The sequence below is a fragment of the Chinchilla lanigera genome, unplaced genomic scaffold (assembly GCF_000276665.1).
Source record: "Chinchilla lanigera isolate Chin_1 unplaced genomic scaffold, ChiLan1.0 scaffold00010, whole genome shotgun sequence".
NCBI lineage: Eukaryota > Metazoa > Chordata > Mammalia > Rodentia > Chinchillidae > Chinchilla > Chinchilla lanigera.
In genome coordinates, this window is record NW_004955411.1 from 14,493,934 (window position 1) to 14,506,993 (window position 13,060).

The 13,060-nt window shown below is 37.2% G+C and overlaps 1 protein-coding gene across 1 annotated transcript in view; it reads right to left on the reverse strand.

The window, feature by feature from the left end:
• The window catches only part of Rars2 (arginyl-tRNA synthetase 2, mitochondrial), a 57,417-nt gene that overhangs the window by 23,455 nt on the left and 20,902 nt on the right, over positions 1–13,060 (reverse strand). The window contains exons 5-7 of the mRNA XM_005377731.1: positions 10,145–10,242; positions 5,290–5,345; positions 2,413–2,496 (exon numbers count right to left, since the gene is read on the reverse strand). Of these exons, the coding sequence (XP_005377788.1) occupies positions 2,413–2,496; positions 5,290–5,345; positions 10,145–10,242 (238 nt within the window). The remainder of the gene's footprint in view (positions 1–2,412; positions 2,497–5,289; positions 5,346–10,144; positions 10,243–13,060) is intronic.

Consider the following 13,060-nt stretch of genomic DNA (forward strand, 5'->3'; position numbering starts at 1 on the left):
AAAAGCCCAGTAACACTTCTTACTTTCAGAAAATATTTTTCTTTTTCAATGCTTAGTGATTAAAAACAGAAGACAAATTGCACTTCACTGCTTTTTTTAGTGTGTCTGAACCAAAAGTTTCTATAAAGAATCAATTAAAAAAAATTAATGAAGTTTCTGGAAGAACTGAAACAAAATGTACTTTGAGACAAGGTCTTATAAGTAACTAAGTTGCCCAACTAGGCTCAAACTTGTGATCCTCCTGCCTTAGCCTCCCAGGGTGTTAGCCTCCCATGCCTGATTTGAACCTTTAAAGAAAATGCTACGTGTGATTTTTATGCTAGAAAAGGAAATTCCTAGTATAGACTGAATATTTATACTTTCAAGACGTTTTGCTAAAAGATGATCATAACTGCAATTTGAAAGGGTATATATAGCCTACGCCAAGAGCAGTAATAGATTGTTTATTTTGAAAATTTATTTCTACAACCATGTCAATTACCAAGCTAAAGGGCCTTGTTGAAATACATTTTTCTATGTAAGGCTCAGTAGAAAGTGGAATGCTACTGAACATACGCATATACAATGCTCTGAAATTTAAAGGATGACTGAAGTTCTACTCACTTTCAAACAAGAACAAATGTGATTATTGATTGAGGCTCCTAGGAACAGTGTGTAGTAAGATGCCCAGTGAGTTTTAAAACATAAAATGGAAAAATTTAAGGCCATTCTATTTAACATTCAATCTAGTACATGTTCAGAAACTAATTCTATGCTTCGGAACCATCTGCCAGCTTTCAAATGGGGATAGCTGAAACAGCAAAATTGTAATTCTTCAATAATGATGGCTATAATGGAAATGGTGACAGATCATTAACCACAGTAGTCCTTCAGAGAAAAGTCACGATAATAAAATCCTGCAGCTAAAATTTAATGAATACCATAATCACATATTTGTCAAGGCCTATGAAATGCCTAAATCAGTCAACCTATTAAATCTGACTGCTGAGCCTAGAGCCTAAGCATCAGACTACCAGTTGTGAATTGCAGGTGGTCTTTTAGAATGCAGAACACGTTTTCTGATTTTTCCACAGTGGACAGTAGGGGTACTGTTAACAGGTTCAAGTTCTGGCCTTTCCAGTGTCTGAAAAAAAGTTTTCATTAACTAAAAAGAAAAACATTCATGAGATGTCATGATAAATCCCCTCTAATAAATAAACTGTCCTTTCCTTGAAAATCATAATTTCACTTCACTTGCTGTGGAACACAGAAACATCAATCAACTTCAGAAGTAGCAATGCACACTGCATGCTTACAGAAGTTTTAAAATATTACCTCGCCTTTCTTTTGGATTACTATTAGACACTACTTCCCAAGAAAGTTTCACTCATTCTATGTATCTCTTATGTGAGAAAACAAGAGGCACAAAAGTAAAGAGATAAAAAATAAGACATAGTTCAGGCCTTCAAGGAACATATCACCTAGCAGGGAGAAAAGTACACAAAAAGGCTGCAACACGACAAAAGTCTCTTTGAGTAGAGCTGGGGTCTAGAAGTTTGAAATGAGCAAGTGGGTAAGAGTGTGTCTGCATGTAAGAAAATGCTTTACAGACATGTTAGGGGTGGATCTCAAAAAATATAAGTTCCTATTTCACACACATTAGCCCATCACTACTACAGCAGCTCCACTTACCTTGCTCTTCCATTCCTGGATGACTGGTTTATATGAGGCAGTGACGGTTCTGAGTACACCCAGGACATGAGAATCTGTGGCAGTGTACTTACCTGTTTGCACCTTACGTCTTTCTTCCTTTCTGACCCCATCCACTACCACTGTACAGTTCACGGGAAGTCAAAGTACATTTTATGTTTCCTCTGGGCCACTCATCCATGACAGGATATCAAATCCCATTCCATGTGGGCTGGCCCAGGGAGACCGGGCCTAACTAGATTTAAAAATGGCAAGGTGATATAAAAGAAAATAAAACAGAAATATCTTCTAAAAATTTTTTTTAAAATGGCAAGGTTGTACTTGATAAAGGTGTATACGGCTAGATTTATTTCTTCTCTATATACTACCTTCTTCATTAAAACAACTGTGTGTGTGTTTGTGTGTTTCTAGCATTGTTCGGAATGTGTGATGTTTCCTTTCCAAAACTGTGTGGTGAGAATTACTCTTAATAAATAAAAAAAATTATAAGCTAATGATGTAGCTCAGTGGTACAGTATGTGTTGTGAATATATGAGGTTCTGGATTCAATCTGCGGCAACACAAACAAAATGAAACGAAACGAAACAAAACAAAACTAAAAAACACAGGGCACACTGCTTTACCCAGTGGGATTTTGCCTGTACTTTGTTCAGATGATCCAGTGACACGACATTAAAAAATTAAACTTCATAATGAAATGAAAAAAATCTCAAAGGTACTCACCAAATTGCATGCCCCAATCTCCAAGGTAATTTATTCTTGTAACTTGATGTCCTAAAGCTTCTTTGAGATTCGCTATAAAATTTCCTAGTAATCAATAAAATATACTTTCTTATATTTGTTATTTATTTTGGCTTTAGAATCGTGCTTCTCTAGTAAGAAAACATAACACAGAAAATTCACAAAATTTACAAATTCAATGTTTAAACAGTAAAACATTGGTTTTTCATCGATGTTATGGACAGAATTTTCATTAATATTATAGAACACATGCTATTTCTAGTCAATTCCAAGGACAGAATATAAGTGAATCTTAGTAAATGTATAATTTCGCTGTACCCTAAGATTCTGAGTTACCCTTTTGGTTGTTTTTCTAAAGAGTTCACTTTATCTCCTTTCAATTACTGAAGTCTGTCCTACACATGCCTATTCCCTAAAGCACACAGAAATTCAAGGCTTTCGCCTTCCTGTACTGCTGACATGGGTTTGATAGTCACCTTCCATTCCACTCTCTTTTTTTTTGGCAGGGGTGGGTACCAGGAATCGAACTCAGGACCTCACGCTTGCCAGGCAGGCACTGCACCACTGAGCTAAATCCCTGGCCTCTCCATGAGCCCTCATACTGCAGAGGCCAGAAATCTGAAAAGTCTATTTCCCAGAGCCTCTTGTGGTTACAGTTCCAGAAGTCCTCTCAAGGCTGGGAATCAGATACACTGCATGACGTTGGGAAGAGATGCTACCCCTCATTTTTCTGACAAAAAGTTATGGGGCTTGAGGCTGTGTTGTGTGTGTGTGTGTCTTTGCGTATACACATGCATACACACACATGAGTATGCACTACTAACAGAGCTCCTAGAGTCTTGTCATGACCTCTGAAGGAAATGGCAGGCTATGGGGTCACCTGTTTTACCTGTGTGAATTCTAGAAGACATGAATGACACAGAATAGTGGCAGTTTTTAGACTGAGGCAGTGGCAGTACAATTTCAAGGGAGAGGAAGTGATGGCAGAGACTCCCTTGAGAACCAAGTTCTATGGTGCACTTTTGGAAGTCGTTTAACATAAAACTTCTTCAATCCCCCACCAACTCTGTAAATCATTCAAGGTTCTGTAATAAATTCCTGGTTTATATAAGAATGGATTCAGTTTTCTGCAAACAAACCCTGATACACATACCTGATTTAAATTACAGTTATCTATATTTGGCATGTGTGAGCTTTTGTATTTCTAGAAATTCCAAATCAATACAGTCTGAGCAACAGGAAATGCCTTCAGCTGCTACTCAGACTATACGCCCAGTTTTCTTAGCATCTTGTTACCTCCTAAATCCAATTAAATGTCTGAATTAGCCTTTAGAATTAAGACTAACTTCATACCTTGGCCAGAACACCTACTATTCATGTGATCTTAGCAAAATTACTTTTGATACTTGAATTTCTTCATCTATTCACCAAATTTAATAATACTTAACAATCAGGATTGTTGTGACATTAGGTGAAATAACACATGAAAACAATGCGTAGGTAAGACCTCAATAAATACTCTCTTCCCAGTCCACTTTCCTAAACAACTATCAAAACAACTTTATTGCACCCGACCTACCATTTACTCACTCCTCTACTGACTTACTCATGTAACTTTTCCTATACAATATATTTTATACATTCTTTTACATTGTCTTATCATTTCCTCATAAAATGCTCCCCAAGAACTTTGTAACAATGACAGCTGACCCCATTTCAATAATAATCTATCCTATAAGTGCTCATTTCTCCAATTCTTAAAAAAAGTATTGGAGTATAAACAACTTTGAGCATGAAATAGATTTCTACATTGGAAGACAAATTAAATGAGATAAACTTCAAAGTCCTCTAACTCTAATATTATACAATTATAATTTGGATTTTAAACTGGACTGCTGCAAAATGCAATGTTTTAAATAACTGAAAATCTTAAGTGTATTAAACACAGAAGCATTACAGCTGTGAAGTAGTATAAAGTAATCTCTCTTTACTAGAATAGCCTTGTTTTCATTTCCAGTCTTGAACATTACTGTTACTACTCACATTATTGAGGTTGAGTTTCTTTTTTAATGTAAAATATCTCAATAACAACAACTGAGCCTGAGGTCGGCAAACTCCTTGAGACTAAAGCAAAGCTAGTCCCAAGCACACAGAATGAAAAGGCTGACTGTGTAAACAAGCTGACCTCTAGCTCAGCTGAACATCAACAGGTGTCCGGACCTTGGTGTTCTTCCTTGTTAATTACAGCACAGGTAGCTTTGAAAATGTTTCGCTTTCAGTGTTCTCCGCAAAATACTGAGACCTTGCACTCTCCACTGACCCTGTGGTGCATTTCCCTTTTTTTTTTTTATTACTTTATATAAATAAAGACACTGGGTTTGGGATGTCATTGCCTCTCCATCAGAGAGGTCAGGCCCCACCTGGTCCTAGCTTTTGTTTTATGTGTCTTGTTTCTTTTTAACCTCTCATCACCCCTTCTCAGGACCCCGTTCCCTGTGTAGGTCGAGGCAAAAACCAACACAAAGAGCTGCTTTATCACTCCCCCATGACTTTTTTGGTATGTAACAGTTCTTCTACATATGTATACATACTTTTACAAAGTTAAACTCAAAATATACCAGTTAAAACAGATTTCTGAATTAATATTTGGTTTTGAAATTTCATCTTTAAATTTTTAAAGCAAATTTTCCCACTTCATGTAATACTTACTTAGCATTATGCTCATATCAATGTAAGCCTCTTTGTGAGTGTGTATTTTTTTTTGCCCTTTTGTTATTTTAACATTAAACTATTACAACATATTACCCTATACTACCCCAAAAACATGTTTAAGAATTTTCTGTGAAGGTAAACACTTACCTATGATAGTAGAACGCAAATGTCCAACATGAAATTTTTTGGCAACATTAGGTGAACTGCAAGAAATTGCAAAAATTATTTTTATTCTAAAAACAAGAGTTCTGAGAATGAACTAGGTCATGCCTCCATAGGTTCGCATAATTAGGAACTAAGGCCTGTGACAATTTTGGGCAAAGATAAAAGAAATTTAGAGTAAAGATAAATGAGAATTTAGAGGAATATTTAGATCTCATTTTCATGAGATCGACCTTGTGACTCATGAGGTAGTACCATATACAGAGTTGTCATACAAATGAAGCACATATACTCAAGGACTGATTACAAAGATGAAATTCAGAGATACTATTTTTGACAAAAACATCACAGATCACTGAGAATTAAGTTTTGTGCACTCATTCTCAGTCTTTACCCTCATAAAGAATACTTAAGGAACCCAAAGACATTTTGTTCTTGTGAGTTATATATGTCAGTAAATACGGTATTAGAAATTAAAACTGAGAAATATAAAAATATTTATGCATAAAACCTCCCAGAATAACCAGAGCTCTGATTTACCACTCCAAATTCTCAATCATTGGATTTATCAGCCCAGTATGTGCTCAAGAAGTTGTAATCAAACCATTTAATTGTAGCAAATTATTCTAAAGCACTTTATATGCACTCACTTAATATTCTTAAGTATTCTGTTATGTGTACGCCTGAAAACTTCATTAAGTTTTCAGTATTAAAAAATATAAATCAGGGCTGGGGATTTAGCTCAGTGGCACAGCACCTGCCTGGCAAGCACAAGGTTGTGAGTTTGATTCCTGGTACTGGAAAAAAAACAAAACAAAACAAAAATATATATCAGGGCTGGAGATATAGCTCAGTGGCATAGCGCCTGCCTGACAAATGTGAGGTCCTGAGTTTAATTCCTGGTACATACATACATATATAAATAAATAAATAAATTCTCTCTCTCTCTCTCTCTCTCTCTCTCTCTCTCTGATTATGTGTGTGTGTGTACATGTATAGTACTACGGACTGAACCCAATGTCTCATACATTCTAAACAAACACTACTACTGAACTACAAGCCTAGCCCTTTTTATTTGTGTTTTGAGATGAAGCCTCACTGTGTTACTCAGGCTGGCCTAAAACTTGAGATCCTCTTGCCTCAGCCTCCTGAGCAGCTAGAATTATAGGCATGTACAACCATGCACTGCTTTAGACACTTCCTAACACGCATAAAGGGTGGGGGGCGGTTAGAGGGAACAAAAACGTAAGGGAGAAAAGCCAAAGAAGAAGGAAAGAAGACTGAAGTCCTGATATTTTGAGAGCTCAGTTAGGGAGAAGGGATGGTAAGAGCGAGATAAAAATGTGGAGTGTTTTAAGAACTGAGTACAGGTGGCAACTTTTCCGGTTCTGAGAAACTTAAAATGGCACTATTGCAAGGAAAAAGGGTGGTAGCAGACACTGCACTGCCTCCCCTTAGTTTTCCTCTTCCTGCTGGAAGTGCCTCCCTGGAGAATGAAACTAAGGTCCTTCACCAATTCGAAGACATGAATGAACTACAGACGGCTACCACTTTTGCCAGTTTCACCATTAAGAGATCACCCCTTGAACCTGGGGTGATTTGTGACTTGCTTTGGTCAGAAGAGTGAAAAAAGGAACATTAGACCTGTTCCAAGACTAGATGCTTTCACTATTCTGGAGCCCTGAGCAGCTTGTGGAGAGGTCTGGCTACACTTCTACAGCAGTGACGTGGACAGAGCAAGAAGCACGGCCAGACAAGCCAACGAGCAACTAGATTCCTAGCCTCAGGAAAGGCTTCAGAACACCAGAGTTACATAAGGGGACCCCAGGCCAGCAGAAGAACCAGTAGGCTAGACCTAAACAACCCATCCCCACTCCCATTTCCTGACATTAAAACGGTTGTTTTGTTTTAAAAAAAAATTTATTAGTACATGTTTGTAATACATAATGATTTTTTACCCTATAGTAAAAACTCATAGTTGTTTTAAGGCACTGATCAGGATTTGGCAAACTTTCTCTCAAGCAGATAGGAAATATTTTAATAGGTTTTTGAGCCATCTGGTCCATCTCTACTCAGTTCAATTCAGTTTTACTGTTGTAAAATGCCACTGTAGCATGAGAACTGCTACTGTAGACAATATACAAACAAATGTACATGGCTGTGTTCTATTAAAACTTTATTTACAAAACCAGGTGACAGGCTAGATTTTGCCCATGGGCTGAAGTCTGCTAGTCTTTGTATGAAGCTATGTAATGCTCTCTAGACCAATGGGTCAACAGGCAACTTTCTTAAAAGAATGGGATCAGTGTAGTGCCTCACTGGTATGAGAATGACAACATGAAGTCCCTATACATTTTGTTGTACAACAAATGTTTAAATTTAAAAATCGGGGGCGTGGTACCAGGAATCAAACTCAGGGCCTTATGCTTGCCACTGAGCTAAATCCTCAGCCCCTAAATTTAAATTTTAATATGACTGTGATGTACAGACAGTAAAAGATTCTCTCGTATGTTTCCCTCACAGTACTGGCAGTTCATGCAGCAATCATCCTTATCATAAACTAATGAGTCTGAGTCTCAGTCTGCCCTTTCTAGGAACAAGACCGAGTGGTACAGAATACACATGCGGGATATGAAAAAGCCTCTCTTTCTCTGATCATCCAGTTGATAATCACAACTAAGTTTAAAAGCTGTTATTATAAATGTCAATAATGAGGGAGGAAATATAAAAGATTTCCCATACCAATTTTTAAAAATCCACCATGGAAATAAATATGTAAGAAAGCAAAAGGCTTTACCAAGGTCTATCTTATAATGTAGAAAAGCAGTTCATTGAGACTCTATTTTTGGGGGGGACAAATACAGTATGTAAAAATCTTTTTGCATTGTCAACCTGTCAGCCATACTATGAAGGTATTAGTTCTTAATGTTCTTTATATTTTTAGTTATTTCCAAACCGTCCCAATATTAAAAGGTGCTAGTGACAGCCATTTACAAAGCTATATAGAGACTATTTCGATGCATATTAAAACTTCAGGCTTTTTCTGTTAACTTTTAAAAACATATGCTACAATACCACAAGGCTTTGTTATCTGACAATTATTTAAAATTAACATATAATAGTAACTACATTATTCTGCCTTATGTGTCTTCTAAAATGAATAACTAGTTCTTCAAAAAAGAATACTTAATATTTACTTTAAAAAGAGAAAACAATCACTATACTTTTTTCAAGGAACGAGGGAAGTGATTCAACTCTACTTTTGCCTAATTGCTCTTGAATGTATTGAGTACTGTGGTGAACAGGAGCACTGATAGTGGACATCCTTCTCTTGCTCTTGATTTTTAGAGGGAAAGCTTTCGGGTTTCCCCCATTTAATATGATGCTGGCAAAAAAAAAATGATGCTGGCTGTAGGTTTGGCATAAATGGCTTTTATCAGGTTGATAGGATTCTTCTATACATCTTTTCTTCAGGGTTTTTCATCATAAATGGATGTTGAATTTAGTCAAAGGCTTTTTCTGCATCTATTGAGATTATTATGTGATTTTTGTCCTTGCTTCTATTTATGTGACACATTATATTTATTGATTTGTACATGTTGAACTACCGCTGTATCTCTGAGATGAAACCTACTTGGTGATGGTGTATGATCTTTTTGATAATTTGCTGCATTCTGTTTGCCAGTATTTTCTTTAAAAAAATTTATTTTTCTTCTTGAAAGAGGGTCTCACTCTGTAGTTCAGGCTGGTCTTAAACTCACTGGGTAGCCCAGGCTGGCCTTGAATTTACAGCAATCCTCCTGCCTCAGCTTCTCAAGTGCTGGGATTACAGGTGTGCACCACCATGCCTGGCTGCCAGTACCTTTTTGAGGATTTTTGCATCTAGGTTTATTAGAGAGAAGTCTATGATTCTTTTTTGGTTGGATCTTTGTCTGAATCAACATGATACTAGTTCCAGCTTACCACACAAAGAATGGCCATCATCAAGAAATCAAATAATAACAAATGTTTGCAAGGCTTCAGGGAAAAGGAACACTTCTACATTGTTGGAAGGAATAAACTATTACATCCACTATGAAAATCAGTATGGAGATTTCTTAAAAAACTAAAAACAGAAATGCCATTTGATGCAGCTATTCCTCTTCTAGGTATCTTCCTAGGAGAGTTAAAGGCATCATATATAGCGATACATGCACACCCATGTCTATAGCAGCACAATTTTCTTTTTTGTTGTTGCTTTTGTTTGTTTAGCACAATTTTCCTAACAGCTAAATCTTGGAAGCAACTGCCCATACACCCACAAACAGATGAATGGATATATAAAATGTGGTACTACTCGGCCATAAAGAAAGACTAACTTGAATCATCTGTATGAAAATGGAGGTACTTAAGACCATAATTTGATGAAATAAATCAGACACACAAACTTAAATACTGCACAGTTTCTCTTATATGAGAAACCCAAATTCTACATAGCAAAATAAAAGAGAGGAAATAGAAAGACAGATCTTTCTCAAATGTGAAGGGGATCAAGAGAGGGAGAAAGGTGCCGAGTGTGGTGGTGCACACATGTAATTCCAGCACTCAGGAGGCTAAAGCAGGAGGACTGCTGCGAATTCAAGGCCCACATGGGCTACACAGTGAGCTCAAGGCCAGCCTAGACTACATAGCGAGACCCTGTCTCAAAAACAGAAATCAAAAAACAAAACAAAAGAGATGGAGAAGGGGGAGAGAGACGGGAGGGAAAGTGGATGAGAATTTAGGAAGACCCTAGATGATGAGGGTACCACATTCCCTGCTCTGTCAAATCAATTAACCAACACATACAGTGGGCGGGTACCTGAATTCTACAACGACCTTCCTCCGTGGAAGACCGGAGAAAAGCTCGCTTTTCAATCCATATTTTGAGCCATCTTCAATTACTTGTTGTAGCACTGCCTAGAAAATAAAAGGAATGGGATTTAATGACAAAATACTGTGATGTTCCTGGGAATTTTGCTAATTTGTTCATTCTAATTTATGCAGCCGAGAATTTTGTACCACTGTGTGTAGCACCACCTCTGGCATCATAGCAGGTAATACAGGCCTCCTGAAAATCAGTAAATCTCAACCATTCACTCCTACAGAAACTAACGATGTATATATTTATAGATGAGGAAACTGAAGCTTAGTGAGATGAAGTAACTGCCACAGTTTGCATAGTAAATACTAACAAAACCAGAAGGAGCATCTAACATTTATTGAGTGCATACTATATGCAAAGGATTGTGCTAAGCATTTTACATGTACTAGCTAGTTTAATCCTGACCACAGCCTCAGAGATGAATAGAATTTTTATAAACAAGGAAGGAAAAACATTGAGAGATTAAGGTCACACTGCTATTAAGTTATGTAGAAAAAATTTTTCCCAGTCCATACAGTAAATGTATTAAATAATTAGTGCATGTATGCAGTTGCTGCTTTTGTGATAACCATTCACTAGTAATGGTAGGAAACAAAGACATATAATTAAAAGCCTATTGGCTACCCAAGTAACAAACAAGGAAGTCTTGCAGAAACTTCCAAAATACATTCTAGGTTAATTTTTAGTTACTAACACATAACTATTGTATAGTTCACAGAATTTATACTTGGTTTTCTACTAACAGTAATGACGTGTTTTTCAAAATGTAAAACTACCGTGATAAACTTTTACTTACACTTATATTGGTTTTGCTTCATCAAGTACATTCTGAATACTAAAAATGTATTTCATATGAAGAATTTTATTACAAAAAAGAGATGGCTAGAACGGTCACCAAATGGAGGGAGGGCAACAGCAGGCAGTAAAACAATATATAGTCTATAAGTAAAAAGCAGCATCCACAGAGTGAGTGCTAAATGAGGTGCTTCTGGGGCTGGGGACTTAGCTCAGCGGCAAAAGCACCTGCCTGGCAAGCGCAAGGTCGTGAGTTCGGTTCCCGGTACCGGAAAAAAACCAAAAAAAAAAAAAAAACAAAAACAAAAACAAAAAAAAACAAAAAATAAATGAGGTGCTTCTGTGTGTTATGTTTACACCACATAATTTTAACCATGGGCAACATGTCCCATTTAATGCAAAACTAAGGTTCAGAATATGTACATGTTCAAGGACACAGAAAATAATATTCTGCTTATTCACACTCTACAGCAGGAAACAAAGAGAAAGAATTAATATCTCAACATTAAATTAAATAGTATTAGTCATACAGAAGGGGCCCAAGAAGTTTAAGAAGACTGTACGTGGAGAGGTAAACACTAATGAGAAGGAATCCATATTCAGATTATTCTAAATTTAAGGGTATAGCTTTTTTCACTTCTCATCCCTTTGTATGAAATAAACGGTACACTCCATTATAGTTAATAACAATGTCAGAGTTCTTCTTAATAAATTACCCTCTCTTCACTGATTGCTCTGGCACAAACAAAATAAACAGAGCACTTCAATAAAAGATTCCTGTTCACCTGTCCTTATTGTATTTTTTTCCTTCCATCCCCAGGGGGAACCACTTTTGCTTCTCAGTGTCTGCTGTTGCTTTCTCTTCCACCACTTACACTTTCCTCCCGCACTCCATGTTCTTGTTCTAGCTTCTTACTTTACTGGGTTTTCTGGTATCAGAAATAAAACTCAGGACCTTGCACTTGCACTTGCCAGGCAGGTGCTTATGCCGCTGAGCTATACTTCTGGTCCTAGCTTATCATTTTACACTTTTAGTGATTTAAACTACTTCCCTACAACTTCAACTACAACTTACCTTAGCAATCTCTCTTTTGTTACATACTGAGATATATATACATGTATATATATTTTTTCAACTGAGGATTAGCCATGTTTGTCAGGTACTTCAAATGGAAAATACTTGCTCTTCCTTCTACACTCTATTTCCACAAACTTTCCTCCCACTCAGCCAACTAAGCAAGTCAGACAGGAGTTCCTAATACATACTCTTTCCCTCAGCCTCCAAAACCAATCCCCGAGCCCTGTGCATGCACTCTCCCAAATACCATCTCGGATATTCCCCCTCAGCTCCTTTTAGATACTTATCTGTCAACTATACCACTGCAAAAATAATCACAACAAAAATATTACCTCTTTTCTTAAATTACTTTGGGGGAGGGTGCCGGGACTGAACTTAGAGCTTCACACACATTCTACCACTGTACTACACCTGCAGTTCCTTATAAAAGCACACATTTAATCAAGTATAGGCTCTAGTTAATGCTTCTGTGATTCTCCACAATTGAAAAGATTTAACTGGTCAGGTGGTGCATGCCTGTAATCCCAGCACGCTGGGAGACTGAGGCAGGCAGATTTCAAGATCAAAGCCAGCCAGGGATACTTAGTGAGACCTTAATTTTTTTTTAAAAAAGGATGCAGCTCAGTGTGAAGACTCTAGGTTCAATCTCTACCATGACTGAAGAAGGAGAGAGGGAGAAAAGGAGAGGGAGGGAGAGAGGGAGGAAGAAAGACAGACAAAGAGAATATGAAGGAAGAAAGGGAGGGAGGGAAGGAGGGAAGGATGAAAGGGAAGGAGGAAAAGAGAAAGAGAAAGGAAGGGCTGAGGATTTAGCTCAGTGACACAGTGCCTGTCTGGCAAGCGGGAGATCATGAGTTGGATTCCCGGTACTGGAAAAAAACCAAAAAAAAAAAAAAAAGAAAGGAAGAAAGAAGAAAAGAGAAAAATTACATGCATGCAATTTTTTTTTTCCTGAAATTTACTTGTTGAAAGGTGTAATT